This window comes from Phoenix dactylifera, chromosome 5 (genome assembly GCF_051530095.1).
Source record: "Phoenix dactylifera cultivar Ajwa chromosome 5, Ajwa_hap1_PhDact_Kaust_v1.1, whole genome shotgun sequence".
Lineage (NCBI taxonomy): Eukaryota > Viridiplantae > Streptophyta > Magnoliopsida > Arecales > Arecaceae > Phoenix > Phoenix dactylifera.
In genome coordinates this window covers 39,005,642-39,023,006 of record NC_143194.1, presented here as the reverse complement: position 1 = coordinate 39,023,006, position 17,365 = coordinate 39,005,642, and the positions used below count along the sequence as shown (strand labels likewise).

Here is a 17,365-nt window from a genome sequence, read left to right as displayed (position 1 = left end):
TCGAAATCTTCAAGCACAATAGAAAATTATTTTATGTAAAAAAAGGCTGCTATACAGTTCGTTCCTTTCAGCATGAAATTACTGGGGGAGAATCAGGGTCCATAACATTCCAAATACTATTAGCAGCAAGAAATTTACACCCTTTCATCTCCTCTGGAAATTGAGGCACTTGATTGCCAGTGCAAATACCACAGCAAACATGATGCAGAAACCAACTACCATTACTGCAGCGATGGGCAAGAACTCATGCCTGAACCCAAAGTGGTCTTGCAGAAACGTTCTCACGGTAGTCGAGCGTGCACCGTCCGAAAGAATCATGAGGCTGTCGATGTCCCCAAATTGGGAGGTCAAGAGGCCATATAGAGTCCAAGATATTGGATCAGCCCAATAATACCATCTCCACCATCTAGGCATCCTCTGCATTGAGAAAAAAGCAAATTTTCTATAAAACATTACCCAGATGGCAATATATGATACAATGGTAAATTTGGACCAAAGAAGTTGACAGGCATGCTACTTAAAACAGAACCAAAACAGAGTGGATGAAGTGGTGCTTCCGGGTGCTTTCTAATAACCACAATATCTTAAAAATCAAGGGGGAGGGATTTCCAGACAGCAGTAGGCCATAATGGCTTAGGCAATGGAGAGGGCCTGTGCATAAAATAGCTGGCAAAGAAATGCTTTGGCGTTTAAGCAGTAATACAATTACATGCTTAGGAAGAACAGCATGAAGAAAGCATAGAACACCCTGATTGAGGTTATAGGTGGTGAACCATTATAACATGAGCATATACAAGGTAAATAACAGCAAACTCCAAAAGCAGCATCCAACTGGCGCCCAGGAGGTTCAAGCGCCATGGAAGACCTAAGATACCACAAAGGAGCCAAGGAGGGGAGGACATAAGAACGAATGCTGTTAAATGGACGATGTTCAAGGATATAGCTCTCCACCTGAATGAACGATGTACATCAAGCTAAAGCCAGGTAATCAAGCAAAGCCTTATCTGTGGTTACACCGAACACACAGAGAGACAAGAGACAGAAGCACATTGAGAGAGAGAGCCGCACTGTATATAGCCTGCACAAGATAGCTTTTTCCATTTTTTTAAAGCTAAATTATGGCCTCCCAGAAAACATGGTACACTAATAGAATACAAAGAGACACCTAACTTAGTTTCAACTCGATGCAACTAGGGAACACTCCTTTGAGATTCCACAAGACTTCAAAAGAGTAAACAAAAGAGAAGATTGACAGGGTCTTATAAAAAGAAGTGGTTCTCTCCACAGGACAGATTAAAAATCAAACACCATTTCTAGATCAACAGAAAAGGAAAGAAAAAGATTACATTAGATGAGCAAAAGTTGCTGGTTCTTACCTTGTGCGTAATCATGAATCCACTAAAGAGATTCCACAGAGTGTAGAATGGCGCAGCTACTATTGGAGCCACAATATGATTCGGAGTGATTGCGATTGTCATCATACCGAAGAAGGTGAAGTACAGCAAAGTGAAGTACATAAAGAATATATACCATAAAAACTTCGTAACTGTCCATTCGAATGAGCCCAAAGAATAGAATATGGTCCCATAAATAAGTGCTTGCACAAGAACATACGGGAACTCGATAGAAACCTGCCCACAGAGCAAAATGCACCAATTAGGTGATTAAGGTCGTGTTATATTGAATACATAAGTCCCTGAAAAAGGTCAGACCTGGGCAAATGCAAATGGTAGTGCAGAGTACATCCCTGCTGCTCTTTCTCTATATGAGACAAACCGTTCGATGGAAACCATAGGTTGAACAGCAGTGGCATTGGTAATTCCAATAAATAGGACAGCAGCATACATGGATCCCATGGCATTAAAGATATCTTGCTGTGTCTCCCTGTAAGTTTAGATTAAAAATATAGTCGAAGAGAAAAAATAACCAAAAGAAAAAATATATTTTAACCAACTTGCATAGTTAATAATGTATTGCAAGAGTCAATAAAGCACCAAATGATTTTCATCCATAACATATTATACTGAATGAAGAAGTGATGAGATGTTCAAAGGATTACAATTAGATTCTCTCAGATTGCGATCAAACATTATATGTTTATCAACACCAGCCCTCGGTTATTCCCATGTCAATCATTATTGGAACACAGACACAATACATTTTTGGGTAGGGCTATGAGGAAAAAAAAACAATTGAATTTGGTGCTGCTACAGAAATCCAAAGCAAACATTTTCCAGCAGGACATGTATCCCATGGGTGGGCCTCCCATAAAATTCATCCTTAGAATAACAGCTCCTTGGAGAGGAAAGGATAGAACCAAGACTATTTCAGGTTCAACACACGCTCCTAAAATCCTGATCTATTGCAGTGTCGGTTCTAACTAGCCAAACATATCCCAAAGCAACTCATACCTTCTAAAAAAAGCTAAAACCAATTAGTTAAATTATGAATTACACATGTATCACCCAGCTTGAAACGACAATAAAAAATGTTTATGCTATAAAGCAGATCATAGAGAACCCTTGAGAAAGTTGCATTACCTACGAAAAAAAATTGCAAAAATATTCATGAGTACCTTCTAGAACCAAATCCCCAACAGATTGTTCCAAACATCACTGAAATGATAACAGTGTAGAAGAAACGAACTGCTGTATACTGAGGATTCCTCCAATATGACAGATTCTGCTTCCAAAGACCAGCAAGATACTGGACAAGATATGACTGCGAATACTTGGTCGGAAAGCTAATCTCCTTTGATTCGCTGTTTGGCCTGCTTAAATTTTCAACTAAATTTCTATTCTGTCTGAAACATATAGCACCAACAGAATTAGAACAAAATAAAGGTTGAAAAAAACATCACTAATCTTTGAAAAAAACTACACTTACTGGAAAAGTCTAGACTTCCGATAGTAATCCGCAAAGTCCAAACAAAGACGATTTTCTATCAATGGATTAGTCACCTCAAGCATCCATGCAGCGGGATTATAGCCATCCTTGATCTTAGGTACTCCAGGAATTGCCTAAACAATCATGGTGATTTATTTAAGCAAAGGGAGAGAAGCATTCTTGCAATTATTAAGAAGATAGCATGCATGACTACAGAGTCTACAGACTAAAGAAAAGAAAAGAAAATACCTCAAAGAACTCAATTAGCTTGCAGGAATTGGGGCCTAAAGGGCCAGCATATATAAGTTCTCCTCCACGCTTCATAAACAAAAGCTGTAAATACATACGTTGCATCACAAATTAAAACAAAGAACGGACTTACTTCCTTTGCTTGTACCTTTGATATGCCACTAATAATTTACATAACTTCCTTGAGATCATGCTACCAAAAAGTGAATTTACGTCTAAGCAGTCCATGGAATGTATGTTAATTGGTCGGTGATATTAACAAAAGCATAATCAAGTCATTTCGAGGTCGGTTGGATGGTTTAAATTGGAAAAAGAAATTATGCAGCATTTTTTATGTACAAATGCTTCCTTGGATGTGAATAATCAAGTAAGGATCCCTTATACTGAAACCAAACAAGCAAATTTACATACAACTGCTTCCTCAGATATGAATACCACCATAAATCAAATCCTAAATGTAAGGGAAGAGATAAACCTCGTCGAAAGACTCAAAAATGTCTATGCTTGGTTGATGAATTGTGCACACGATTGTCCGTCCGGTGTTCACTATATTTCTTACAGTTCTCATGACAATTGCTGCAGCTCTGGCATCCAATCCTGATGTTGGTTCATCCATGAACACAATAGAAGGATTTGCAACAAGCTCCACAGCAATTGTTAACCGTTTGCGTTGTTCTGTGGACAAACCATTGACTCCTGGCAGTCCAACAAGGGCACCACTTAACGATGTGAGCTCAACAAGTTCCATCACCTCTTCTACAAAAACCTGCAAAAAACCATGGCATTCCAGATAACAAATTCTGAAGTCAAAACATTAATTTGAAAATAAAACTAATTGGTTATCAAAGTTTTACCCTTCTAGTCTCCAAGACAACATGAGAAGGCAATCGAAGCCATGCTGAGTAAAGAAGTGACTCAATAACAGTCATACAAGGAGAATGGACATCATTCTGTTCGCAATATCCAGAGATTCTTGCAAAGGTTTCTTGATTTTTTGGATAGCCAGATATAGTTATGGTCCCTTCTATCAGTCCTCCAGTCTTCCTACCAGCTAAAACATCCATGAGTGTAGTTTTACCAGCCCCACTGACTCCAACAAGTGCTGTGAGTATTCCTGGCCTAAAAGCTCCAGTGACATTAACCAACAATTGCAGTCGATCCTCTAGTATGCCTTGTTGTTTCAATTCCTGCTAGCAGTACTGGATAAGAATGAAGAAATATTTAAAATTTTATTTAACATACGCAGCGAAAAAGAGAGCAGCATAAACCTACCACAGGCACATCCACATAGTAATTGATATTGGTAAAACACATAGACAGAGGTTCAAAGGGTAAAACCATGCCCTTCCTTTCCTTACCATTTGTTTCTGCATTTAAAATAAGTAATGATTAAAATATAAGTACTGTTACATGTTTCAAACCAGACTACATAGCTGAGCAATAACAACACAAAACCTAGCAAACTAAGTAAAATGGTATAACCAAGCAGTTTACTCTAAGCAAGTACAGTTGACTGCAATATCAAACCAGAGTAATGGAAAGGACACTAGAGATGTTGTAGCTTATTCAATTATGTAATGGTCACCAAAGACTCTTGCAGCTTGTGTAGCTCAATAACCATTACAAAAAATCAAGAAAACTAAGTGAAATAGATTTCACTTTTAAATTAAATATAAAAAGATAACAGCAGAGCAATTAATCTGCACAAAAGCAAAACCTCGATGCATAAACAATGAACCATGGATCCTGCATTTATTACTTGAATGTGACAGCAAGGACATCAACAAGTCTATGTACTGCTTGCCCATCTTTTTTCACAAAAACCAGTCCACGAACTCCAAGAAAACAAAGAAAAATTTTGACCTCTCAGATGTTCTCCATGTGAGGCACAGCATCAGACAAATCATGTTAATCAAAAATAATATCTCTGACCTGTCAGCATGCTTTCATGCAAGTAGGATCTTAATTCAACAATATGTCCCTTCCCTTTCCTCCTTTGATCCCTCTCCTGGAGTTCCTCTTTAGAAACCACAGCTTGTTGCTTCCCCAGAGCTGCATTAAATTTAGACAACATAATAGCAACTTGATTAACCTTAGCAAATAGAAGGTAAAATAAACTTGAAATGCATTAGCAAATCCAGAAGGGAGCTTACGACTGAGGTAAGTCAAAAACAAGGTGAGCAGGATGTTGAATATGACCGTATAACAGAACAATGCACAAACGCCAATCCAAAACCAATAACTCTCCGTAAATAAACCATATCCTTTAAGTACTGCCTCGCCTAATGAAATATTAAGATTGGCAAGTTTCTGCAACAAGAATAAGTTATAACATGGTGAAATATCAGTAATTCATGCAATAGGATACCTCTCCAATAATTTTCCTTATGGTACAAGCATACTAAAAATAACAAAAGAAACATATAGCCAAGTAAAATTATAAGGTTTTCATGACATCAAGGCATTTAACAAGCAAAGTTTAACACATGCCCCAATATGTCATACCTTTCATTAAAATATATTAATGTGTGCAATCATATTAAAGCACTATCTCCCAAGAAGAGTGGCACACAAGGAAGGAAGCATTTTTTGCTTCTTATATTCTAAATTTCCCTTTGAGCAACATAATTTATATGCATCATAGAATGCATTTAAATAGCTTTCAAAATTTGATATATTATACATTATCATAGTCGATCTGTGTGAACAATCAAGATAGTTTAGAGTACGTGACTTGCACCAAAAACATTGATTATATTTTCTTCAAATTGAATGATCTCACAGACCCTGTTGCATAATCATGTCTTGCTCGAGTAAGTATATTAGTTCCCTTCTTTCTAGATCTTCCCCACTAAACTAGAGAAGGGCACTTGTACCAATAGTAGTGAAAAGTTGAACTGACAGTCAATATATCTGGTAAAGCTTCTATAAAGGTGTAAATTTGACATTACCGACCATAATGTTTTCAACATACAGCCTTGAAAGATTTTATGAGGAACCATGACCAGAGATGACCACTAAACCAAGGACTGCCAATACAAGGACTCCATTACCTTGTTCCAAGAATGCCCAAGGAACTCATTAACTGAAAGAGCATTCTGAGCATACATCAAAGGAGAGATCCAGTAACCCCAAATCCACCAGTTTGGAATGCTATCTGTTACAAGTAAAGCAATAAACATCAGTAGAAAAGATAACATCCACCATACAAATACACACATTAAGGGGGAAAAAAAAGTGTTTTTTGATAAATCATTACCTCTAGAAATGATAAATCCTCCAAGAATCATGACAACCAGCATAGCAAAAGATCCAAAGGTATTGGCAACTATCATATTTCGACCCAAGGATGCCATCACACGGAAAAGAGCCAAAGACATTTGGTGCAAAAAGAAAAGCAACAGGAACTGCGACAGGAATCTGCAAATCAACACACTATGGTGACTCTTTCTAAAAGCAATCTCCAAACTTAACATATAATTTCATCAAGGATATGAGCAGCTATTACCTCGTAATTTGTGGATCATAACCAACCACATAGTAAGTAACTGCCACCCACATCACAGACTCTGCTAGTGAAGTTGGAATGCTTAAGAGCCAAGAAGGAAGCATATAAGTCCATGGTGGATAAAAGTGCAAGTCCCTATGCTTGTAAAGCACTGGAAGCTTTGTTATCAGCAATGAAACTTCAGTGAACCCATTGAACAGAATCATTATCATTGCAAAATACAGTGCCCCAAGATAGACAATTCCATCATCTACAGTCCTATGGTGCATTGTTGTCCGGAAGAACACTGTCATTGTCACAAGAGCAACAAGCAGAAGCTGCAGAACAGCAATAACAGTCACGTTAAAGCATTTCTTAAAATTTGAATTTGTATGTCTCAAAGTATACTCTCAGATCACACTTCAATATCAAAAAAACTAACAAAACTCATAAATGCCTAACACATTAATCAACTTAGCCAAAATTCCTAAGTATATCATCCATTCTAGCAAATTTACATCATCACTGAATTTCAGATCAGCTTGAAAGCTCATAAAGCAACAGCTACCACATTAATCAACTTAGCCAAGATTCATCAATAGCCAAATCACATTATCAGATAAAGAAAATCGTTCAAAAAATAAATGAAATGACATATGAAATAATATATGTTGATGCCAAAAATTAACATGCAGCCAAGTACGCCATTAGTTAAGTTAAAGAAAATAAACATCATTATAAAATTCTAAATCCTGTATTATAACCAGAATTTTCTCAAATTCTATTTGCTTTACGATTGCAGCAGTTTTTTATCATTAATAAAAAAAATAGTTTACCCAAAATAAAAGAAAAGACATAAAACCATCATGCTATATTCATAAATTAATTCCATGAATGTTCTTCTCATCTTTACCTGAACAAATTTGAAGACATAGACAAATGAATTTCGTTTCATCAATAACAGCTGCCAGGCAAAGTTGGCCTTCAGAAGCTCAAACCTTTTCACACCATAACTAGAAGTTGATAGAGCTGCAGGATGGTTGCGAAGACAGTTATATGGAACAGCCAGTTCCTCGTATAGTCTCTTACCGACACGAAATGAATTGAAAGCATCTGCAAACTTCGACACAGGTATAAATTGGTACGGACAGTCATGTGGATACCAGTACTGCCGCTGATCTTTCTTGGATGTGACCTGAAATGACAAGTAGCATAATGAAATGAGATGAGCTATATATCAAGCAGAGGATCCTGAACCACATATAGAAGGCCAGAGATATGAGTTCTTACTTCTTGCAAAAAGTCAGCCACATTTTTCCTTTCAGGGCACCTAAAGCCCATGGCAGCAAAGAAGTCAATAGCAGCATCACGGGGTCCCTGATAAACAATCTGACCTTCAGATATAAGAATGACATCATCAAATAACTCATAAGTTTCAGGAGCTGGTTGCAGCAATGATATGATCGTGGTTCCATCAAGCGCATGGGTAGAATGTCTAAGATACTTGATGATTTGATAAGTGGTTGAACTGTCAAGCCCAGTAGATATCTCATCCATGAATAATACTCTAGCTGGCCCAACTAGTAATTCACCTGATATAATGGTTCTTATGTGATATGTATCATTTGAGAAAGAAGTCATGGAATATTTACCAGCAATTGTGAAACTGATAGATAATCAAGGAAGAGAAAGACGAAAGTTGAAGAAGACGTATGATAAGTAAACTATTTACCTGTTGTAAGTCGTTTCTTCTGTCCACCTGAGATTCCTTTAACCATCTCATCTCCAACAAGTGTGTCGGCACAGATGTCCAGCCCTAAAATCTTGGCTAGGTAAAACTTAGCACTTCAGAAAACTTAGCCTCTTATAATAATCACTAGGAAACACTTAGATCCATCATGCAGCTAATATACCAGAAAATAACACATAGCATGCAAGTCTCACACAAATAATGCAACTCATAAGAAATTGCATGCACTGATAACATTCAGCTCATTTGAATATGACATTTTTCACCGCCTTTGGTTTCAGATATAGATGTGAAGAATTTATAATCTACGTGGCAGGTTACTAAACTTTGTCCAATAATTCTCCCACTTAAATGTGGTAGGCTTCTGGGATCAAGGGATGATTAATTGAATTTTGAGGAAGTTATGTAACTGCTCCTCAACTGTAAAACCTAACAAAAATCCTCTGTATCAGTGCAGAATTTTTGATCTTGGCATCCCTAAACAAGAGAAGCACCAATTGAACCAAAGAGGCTAATCAGTAAGTCAAAAGACATAACTATTTGGTTATGAAATTTAAACCCTTCAAGGTTCCTAAGACTTTTCAAGGGCCTAGATAAAGGGAGAGTATGCAAGTTTTGACATAGGGAAGTGTGAATCTTTAGGACATACATTTTGAGCCAGAAAGTGAAATTGAAACCCAAACAGTAGCTCTGCTTGCAAAGCAACTCCTCGCAGCTATTTTATAGATATACCCATTATGGATATGGAGTTAATAAGTAGGAGATACATCCAGACATGAGCACTTCCCAAGGTCCTTATCAGTTAAAAACACATGTATGTGCATCCTGGATGCAGCCCCCTTAACCTTTGTAAATGATACAAAAATTCCATGATTTTAGGTGACACAGTCGCTCTTGAACATATCAAATCGTTAAAAGAAATTCCAGATTTGATGACTTTAAAAAGCTAACTAATAGCTATAAGCTAACTAAGGGGAGAAGGGGAAAAAAAAAGCAGTCACAATCAAGAATAAAACTGCATTGAAGAAAAACGAACTTTCAATTATGGCAAGCAATAAATGCTGAAACTTTAAAGACAAAATATCTTGTTTCTAGACAGAAAGTTTCTCAAAAAGGCGGATATATTCTTGTAATTCTAACATCACCGTACCTAACAAAATGATTAGATGTTATTGAAAAAATGTAGTTATTTAAAAATTAAAAATTGTTCAGCTGATAATTATCAGTTCCCCTTATCCTATTAACATGATGGATCACTAAAATTTGATTCATGTTACAATGAGAAGCAAAAGTTCACCATGCAAGTTTCCAAAAATACCAGTCTGGTACAGCTAATGTCTGCAAGAAATCAGCACCTCTAGCTGTAAAGAATTGCATGCTTCAACATGACTGAAGGCAAAATGACCTAAAGAATGCTTGATATAATGACTAGTTGACTGCACACAGCTTTCTTAACTTTCAGAACAGCCTTACGCTGCAATGTAGCAGTCATGCTATGGAAGTACGAAAACTGCCAACAGCTTTCCTAACATTTTTCCAGAACAGTATCAGTATTACCAACAGATACAGAAATCACATTTGAAGATAAGAAAACACACTACTGATGAGCTAGCGATTGCTAAGTGATCATATTACTTAATGATAGAATATGGAGACATTCAAATGGTACAGGCATATACCTTGAGTATATATTCCACTACAAAGTTTGTCTGTTTGCCCTCTAGTGCTAATGCCTGAAAAGAAAACAAAATGAAGTGTATAATCTTTGCAAACAACTATGAAAACTATAAGATAGAGCCAGCTACAATCACGAACCTTCATAAATATATCCAGATCCTCATCAGGTTTTATTCCCGCATTCTTCTCTCTTCTTAAAAGTTCCATAAGCATGTCTAGATGCAGGCTCATGTTTCAGCAACAAATCAAAACCAAAAACAATTTGGATATCAAGCTTTCCCAAGCTTACCATATTTTATTCCAACACCTTGACAATGTCCTGCAAATTCTAAGGTTTCCCTCACTGTCATCTCTGAAACATGCCAGTCTTGCTGACTGACATAAGCAGAAGTTCGTTGAGGAACAAATTCATCTAGATTGTGCCCGTTGTAAGTAATGTTCCCTGACATCTATAAAAAAAAAGAAAGAAACTTTGTTAGTCAGCCAAGATAAAATCAAAGCAGTGCAAACATAAGGTACTGCATTTGCAAGAAAATAGAGTATGACACATTAACTTCTCCGAATCAATAAATAGGACCACATGTGATGATCATAGCTATAATGATGAGGAGGAGGAGGACGATTATAACAAGGTAATACACAAATTTTATTTTTTTTTGGTATAGTATACCCAAGTCTTATCAACCCAAGCCATGTGAGAATCACCTGCATCACTCTTTTAGTTTCATTGGGCAGCTGCAACTGCAAGAGTGAGAAGACATGGCCGAGCAACAATAAAAAATATGAGGCATTTTAGCAAGTTTTGCTTGCTGATGGGAAAAGGTTCGAGTGAGAATTGGCATATGTACTACAAACAGAGCAATGATAACCCTCCAAATTTTGCATTCAAGTTATGTATAATGTACTCTCCCTCTCGCTAGACTGTGCAATATGGATAGCTTTTTTAGCATGTTTTTCAGTAAGAGGATGAAACTTTTACCAATACAGGTAGAGTGTGTTCTAGTTGCGAACCCCCTCCCACCCCCCACCCCCCCTCCTATCTAAATCAGCAGAAGAAACATAGTGCCCTCATTAGTCATCACAAAGCCAATGTTAATACAAGGCCACCAATACAGCCAAATACAATTAAAGTTGCTTAGCTTGTGAAACAGGGAAAGGTGGCATACCTTTAGATCAGAACCAAGCCGTCCAGCAAGAGCCAAAAGCAAAGTTGTCTTTCCAGAGCTTGGAGGTCCCAAAAGCAATGTCATTCTGCAAACACCAAACATAAGCACCTGATAAGAACTAAATTACATGACAAAGAAAAAGCTATAATTGGAAGTCCAGCTTCTTTTTACCTAGAAGGACGGATGATCCCACTGATGTTATCCAATATTGGCAATTTTGTTCTCCCGCCTGGGAAGACCCTCAAATACCTTAGAAAGGCCTTCCCCCAAAAAAATAAAATAAAATATTAGATCAGAGAAGCAACAGAAAAAAGATAACAAAATCACTCAGACTACGCTAGGTAAGTGAAGAGGCCAAGTAATTCACTAGCTACGTTGATATACCATTCATGATGCTAGCTTGTCAGCAACACGAGTAAATATAAGCAGACACTTGAAATTGAAAGATCAATTTGCAGAATGAATGTTGTACAAATTACTTGAATATAAAGATGCAATATATATCCTACCTCTGTCATGTTGAAGACAAAATTGGGAATTGTGGGCAGCGCTCTACTTCCCACATGAACATAAGCATCTACCTTCAGTTCCTGAAATCGGACCTCGATCTTGGGAAATTCTAGACTCACTCTGTAAAACCAAAGGCAAGAAATGACACAAGCAAAGAAAATGACCAGCAAAGACAACATCAACTCTATAATACAACTACAAGTGTAAGACGAAGTCAAACTCACATAAAAAAGCACCCTTTTGATTTTTTAATCATGCAGGAAATGCATCAAATTTCTACGTGAGACAATGGACAAGTGTAGAGAAAATGCCCCCAAGTAACCAGAGAGAGTCATCAAAAAGGTGCTGGAATCATTAGACTGGAAAGAAGGGACAAATTGCATATATAGACTAGGGTCAATTCAGAAAGGCCTGAGACAAGATAGGCATATAGAAATTAGAGATATCACGACAAACCATATAACAAGTAAATGATTGCATACGAGGAAAGATACCAAGCTTGTCAACAACGGGGAAAAAAACAGTAAAAAACTTATGTGAATAAAGCTAAAGAATTGGCTAGAACACTGGTTTACAAAAGATGAATACGAAAATTCATAAGCGCCACCAGTACCAGCTCTACATGACTACATACCCGGATAAAAGATTTCTTTGAAAAATTTCCGGAACTCACTCATATAAATAATTCAATTATAACAGTAGTACGGAAAATATTTGTAAAACTTGAAATATAGATTCCAGTACCAAACTGTGATAATATTTGCTGCAAGCAATACTACAGTCTTGCATAAAACCGAGGGAAAAGAACATTGACTTCCACTCCATGCTCGCCGCATTAATATTTGATCCCAAAAAAAAAAAAACTTGTACGCTACCAGGAAAAGCACGAATTCGCATGAAATAGAGAAAAAGAAATACTGATATGGATTCGAACAGGAAGAGAACGTTTAAAAACTTTATATTAAAATTGAGAAGAAAGTAAATAAATTTTGGATGCAAGAAAACTAAAAACAAAAGAATATGTCAAAGTTTAATGAAGATCAAAATCCCCAAAGAAAATGTAGCTGCAAAAACAAGATAGCATGCTTCGATCATACTCGAAGTGGGGCCAAGATTCCATGTCGAACCAAAACGCAGGCACGACAACAACGAAAGAAAAAAAAACGAAGGGAAAAGAGAGAGCTCACGCGTCGAATCTTCGTCGGATCCGCTTGAAGAACTGCTCGGCATCACCAGAATCGCCAACAAGGCGGTCGATCAAGTCCGTGCGGTCCCCCGCGGAGAGGCGGGCGACGTCGACCTCGGAACGAACCCCGGCGTTGGCCCGGAGGATGCCGCGGCGGACGCGTGCGAAGGTGGGTAGGCGCTCGAGCGCGGCCCACCGGAGCGCCTCCTCCTCCTCGTCCCCGCATTCCCTGAACGAGCTCGACCTCGAGAACGCCGCCTCCGCGGAGTTCCACATCCCGACGACGACGACCACCTCAGTCGCGACGAGGACGATAAAAGGCTGTGGATACTAATAGAGCAGGAGGAGGAAGGAATACCGCAGTAGCAGAAGAAGAAGAAGAAGAAGAAGAAGAGGTGAAGAAGGACGGATGGGTTGTGGTGATTGCTTTCACCGACTTCGTAGGCTGTGAGGGGGGTTGGTAGGTCGAGCATTTATTTCCCTCCCTCTTCCAACTCCCTCTCTTTCTCGCTCGCCTGCTGCCGTTTTCTCTGCCTCTCTCCTTTCTCGCGGGTCCTCGGGGAGGAGTGAAGGACCAGTGGGTTTAAGCCTGGTTTCTTGTTCTTGATTTCTTGATTTCTTGATTTCTGCCTGCTCTGGCGGTTGGTTTGTGACGTTAAAAAGCGTTTTAAGCGCGAGCGCGTGCATGTGATGCGCGTCGGAGGCATTAATTGCCGGAGAAAAGCGACAGGCGCCAGAGTAGGCCGTTGGTTGGGTTTGTTTTCACCATCGTCAGTTTGGTTTTCGCGCAAAGCTTTTTTTTTTCCTCTTAAAAATATAATTTTTTAAAAACAGATTTTAAAAAAAAATATTTTAAAAAATATTTTAACATATTTAGTTGTCCATAAAAAAGTGATAGATTTTTAGAGTGCTTATGTTTGGTTGATACCCACTTTTCTGAAAAAATTATGCATAATTTCTATTATACCTTTAATAAAAATTAGATTTTTAATACTTCTTTAATGCTAAAGGAGCTTTTTTTGGAAAAAGAATAAAAATAAAATAATTTCCGGCTCACGGAAAAGTAATTTTTTATATTTCTCATGAAAAAACTTTTCATGAAACGTGGGAATCATATTCCCATGAAAATACAACTTTCACATCTCTCTTCTTTGAAAACTCCAACCAAACAAAAAGGCATCTCATTACTTTTTCGTTGATCATACTTTTCCTCTCCTTTTCCCGCGAACCAAACGGGCCCTTAGTTTTTTTCATATCAATCTAGCATGAATAAAAAGCCAGCAAAACCAAAAGAAAGAAAATAAAGAAGCAGTACAAAAATAGTTTCTTGACAAGACTAATAAATTTCTCTTGAATGCTGAACAGCAAAAATGGCGACCTAATTTGTCATCCTATTCACCGCATAATATATACATACAATTCGGAAGGTATTGCATTCCTCCACTATTTGAAGTAAATCACAGAGCATAGAGTTTTCACCATCGGTGCTTTCCCCGCCCAGTGATGATTTCATAAATTTTGATTTTTAAGCTCGCATCGCAGCTACGATCGAAAATTTGCAATCAGTAAAATAAAAAAAATAAAAAAACAATATAAAAATAGTCTCTTGACAAGACCAAATGAATCGCTTCTAAATGCTGGACAGTAAAGACAGCGATCCAGTCTGCCACTCTATTCACCTTACGATATACATATACAATCTAAAAACGCTGCAGTGCCTGAAGTATATCACATAGCATCGCAGAAGCTTGCATCCATTGACACATTGCGCGAGACACGTGACCTCGGAGATGGGCTTCGTACGTGGTGTATCGGTCCATCACTTCTTTAAAAAAATGATAAGCGTTTTAAACCAGATAGATTATATTACTTCGGCCCCGCGACATGGTGCAATGGACCTTTCTATGACAAGTAGTATGGTGTTGAACGTTGAACTTAAAAAATAATAAGAAGAAAAGGAAAATTATGATCTCCTTTTTTTTCTGAAAACATCTCTGAGAAAGTGCAAATAAGTAGACTGGTTTTCCATCTTTGCAGGAATCCAGTAATCATCATTTCCATGCACAGAGCAATGCCAGGGTAATGATCAAGTATGATATGAACCCTCGGCTTAATGATCTGTGACCACGCAAATTCTAATCAACCATGCTAGCGTCGCGCCACATTAAGAGATACCTGGTGCGAGGAAACATGAGACATGTAAAAGGATATTTGTAGTAGATAGATAGATAGATAAAATAAATGTTGGCTAAAGAATAGATTGGCTTGCTAATTTCTTGGCAATTATGATGTGTACTTAGGTGAACCACAGTCTGGGAGGATATAATCTCAGTTCTCCATGTTCTCTCCGGTCCAACCACGAAGCTCAATAAAACATGGCCGTCGTACGATTGGCAGACTGGCTGTCTCCAGTTCAAGGTTGAAGCGGAGAGAATCTCAACTTATCTATGGTACCAAACTAAACGAGAGTGCAGGCTCTTAACGACCCCATTGGAAACTCTTAGGCCATGGACTAAGAATGTGGCCCGCTGAGCTGTGTACATAGGTCAGGGAAAGAGGCAGGGAGAGATCATTTCAAATTTCCAAAAAAATCACCACAAACAGTGTCGGCAATCACTTTGATTTCCAATCCTGAGTGGTACTCCCAAAATTTCATCGTATGATTGCAATTATTTTGGTAGGAATTCCTGTCTCTCTGTCTTGTGAGACCATAGGGTAGCAATTGTACTGTATATAAATTAAGCAACGAGGGGACCAAGAGCGTACCCGTGCGCTCCGATGGCTGGGAACCACACGGCACGCTGCCCTCCTCCTCTTCTTCTTCTTCTTGTTTTTTTTTTTTTTTTTTTTTTGGTAGATTGGTAGTTTGCGTCAAACGAACATGAGTCCAAAGAAAAATAAAATGGCACAAAGGTATAGAGACAAGATCAGATCATGTCTACAAAACTTTTTCTAAATGATGAGCAGCAAAAGAGGCAACCCAATCAGCTGTCCTATTCGCCTCCAGATACACATGAACAATCTGCATAGAAATGCAACTGGATACTGATCTCCGGATGTCCCTGAGTAATAGGTAGTCATCGTTCTGCCGCTTAGCCTGCCGAATCGACTCAATCACTATCGAAGAATCTCCCTCTAGGATGATGCGACACTTCTCGCATAGGTGGTCTTCTCCCATACCGTCATGAGCTCAGCTTCAAAAGCAATCACATCGTTGGTGCGCTGCCCGCCAGCCGCAATCAATCTAGAACTGTAGTTTCGAATCATAAATTTTGTTTCTTTTATATTTTCGTCTGCTAAGATACTGCCGTCGAAATTTATCTTAAGATGATCAGAAGATGGAGGCCGCCGAGAAACAAAAATCATGCGAGGTAATGTAGAAGCGGTGTGGAAGACTCAGATATTCCTGACCCACCCTCGGAGGGCGACTGGGCAGCGGAAATGGCACGCTGTCCTTTCGAGGGCCAAAACTCAAACACATAACGCGCATTCATTGGGGTGGGTGGAGCCACTTCCTCGCCCACGGAAGGGAAAAGCATTGATTGATGCTGTTCCGAATCCCTCCATGCCAGGGTAAAGGTAGCCAGCTAACTCGGGAGAGGAGCGAAGGAAAAAGTACGGTCAAAATATATATATTTGAATGAATTTTAAAAAAAAATAAAAAAAATAGAATTTTTATGAAAATAAAAATTTATATTTTATGCATAATAAAATTTAGATAGAATATGAAAAAATCACCCTCTACTAGCTATAAATTGAAGTATTTTTTTTTTCAAAAATATTTTTAAGTTTTTGATAGAATAAAATATTTTTTAATTAAAATATTTTACTATATATACATATAGTAAAATAGATGCTCAAAGCTTCCCAAACGACCTTTTTCATCCATATGACCTATCATGGCCTTTGCTATAATTTTGGGGTTCCTGCTCCTTACTTTCGGAATCCGTCGGTGCAAGGTGGTAGTAACGAGCGATACATAGGCATCCCTGTTCAACCAAGCTGACCCATTTAATGGCTTGCAATATGGTTGGGTATGATCTTAATGGAGTTTAAAAGATTAGAAAAATGAGATCCTGGGGCTTGCTCCAAGAACACACCTCTTTGCTCGGCAATCAATATCCTAGAGTTGAGTCTTTTCATAATGCACCTCCAAGTGTGTTAATCTAGATAATTATAACATAAATAAGTTTTTCTTTTTTTTCTTAATAAGTAGGTTACAAATTGATCCGTCGTACCATTAATATACCATTTTTGAGCAACTTATGCCATGTATTTTTTGTAAACAAATTTATGCTACCTAATAATAATGCCATACTGATAATTTTTTTGAACTCGATTTAGTTAGCACCATCCAATCGAATCCGATTCAATTGTTTACTCGTTTAATAAGCCAATTTTTAAGTTCAGCCAAAGTCAATTATAGCAGTCAAAAACTTTCGCATAAGCTTTTT

The 17,365-nt window shown here is 38.0% G+C and overlaps 1 protein-coding gene across 2 annotated transcripts; it reads right to left on the bottom strand.

Moving 5' to 3' along the window:
- Positions 1 to 8: 8 nt before the first annotated feature.
- ABCG32 (pleiotropic drug resistance 4) lies at positions 9 to 13,639 on the bottom strand. 2 transcript variants are annotated; one of them, XM_008805834.6, is made up of 24 exons: positions 12,913 to 13,639; positions 11,725 to 11,845; positions 11,387 to 11,475; positions 11,216 to 11,300; positions 10,339 to 10,498; positions 10,188 to 10,264; positions 10,052 to 10,105; positions 8,355 to 8,445; positions 7,913 to 8,214; positions 7,536 to 7,817; positions 6,644 to 6,960; positions 6,395 to 6,555; positions 6,189 to 6,292; positions 5,289 to 5,445; positions 5,068 to 5,187; positions 4,408 to 4,502; positions 3,990 to 4,322; positions 3,611 to 3,901; positions 3,136 to 3,219; positions 2,887 to 3,020; positions 2,576 to 2,803; positions 1,713 to 1,884; positions 1,377 to 1,631; positions 9 to 417 (listed from the first exon to the last, which is right to left on the bottom strand). In XM_008805834.6, the coding sequence occupies exons 1-24, from the start codon at positions 13,185 to 13,187 to the stop codon at positions 145 to 147; spliced, it is 4,260 nt and encodes a 1,419-aa protein (XP_008804056.1). In that variant the 5' UTR covers positions 13,188 to 13,639; the 3' UTR covers positions 9 to 144. The 2 variants fall into 2 exon arrangements, with proteins under 2 accessions (XP_008804056.1, XP_088578939.1); XM_088722813.2 differs by lacking the exon at positions 12,913 to 13,639 and adding an exon at positions 11,950 to 12,096.
- Positions 13,640 to 17,365: the final 3,726 nt, after the last annotated feature.

What these genes read in the sequence shown, in the direction of transcription:
- ABCG32 (XM_008805834.6), bottom strand. Translation starts at nt 13,187, where the DNA reads ATGTGGAACTCCGCGGAGGCGGCGTTCTCGAGGTCGAGCTCGTTCAGG. An exon ending in TAGTGGAATATATACTCAAG is followed by an intron (nt 8,446 to 10,051) that starts GTATATGCCTGT and finishes TACCTAGCCAAG; the next exon opens with ATTTTAGGGCTGGACATCTG. An exon ending in GTTTTTGACTTACCTCAGTC is followed by an intron (nt 5,188 to 5,288) that starts GTAAGCTCCCTT and finishes AATTTAATGCAG; the next exon opens with CTCTGGGGAAGCAACAAGCT.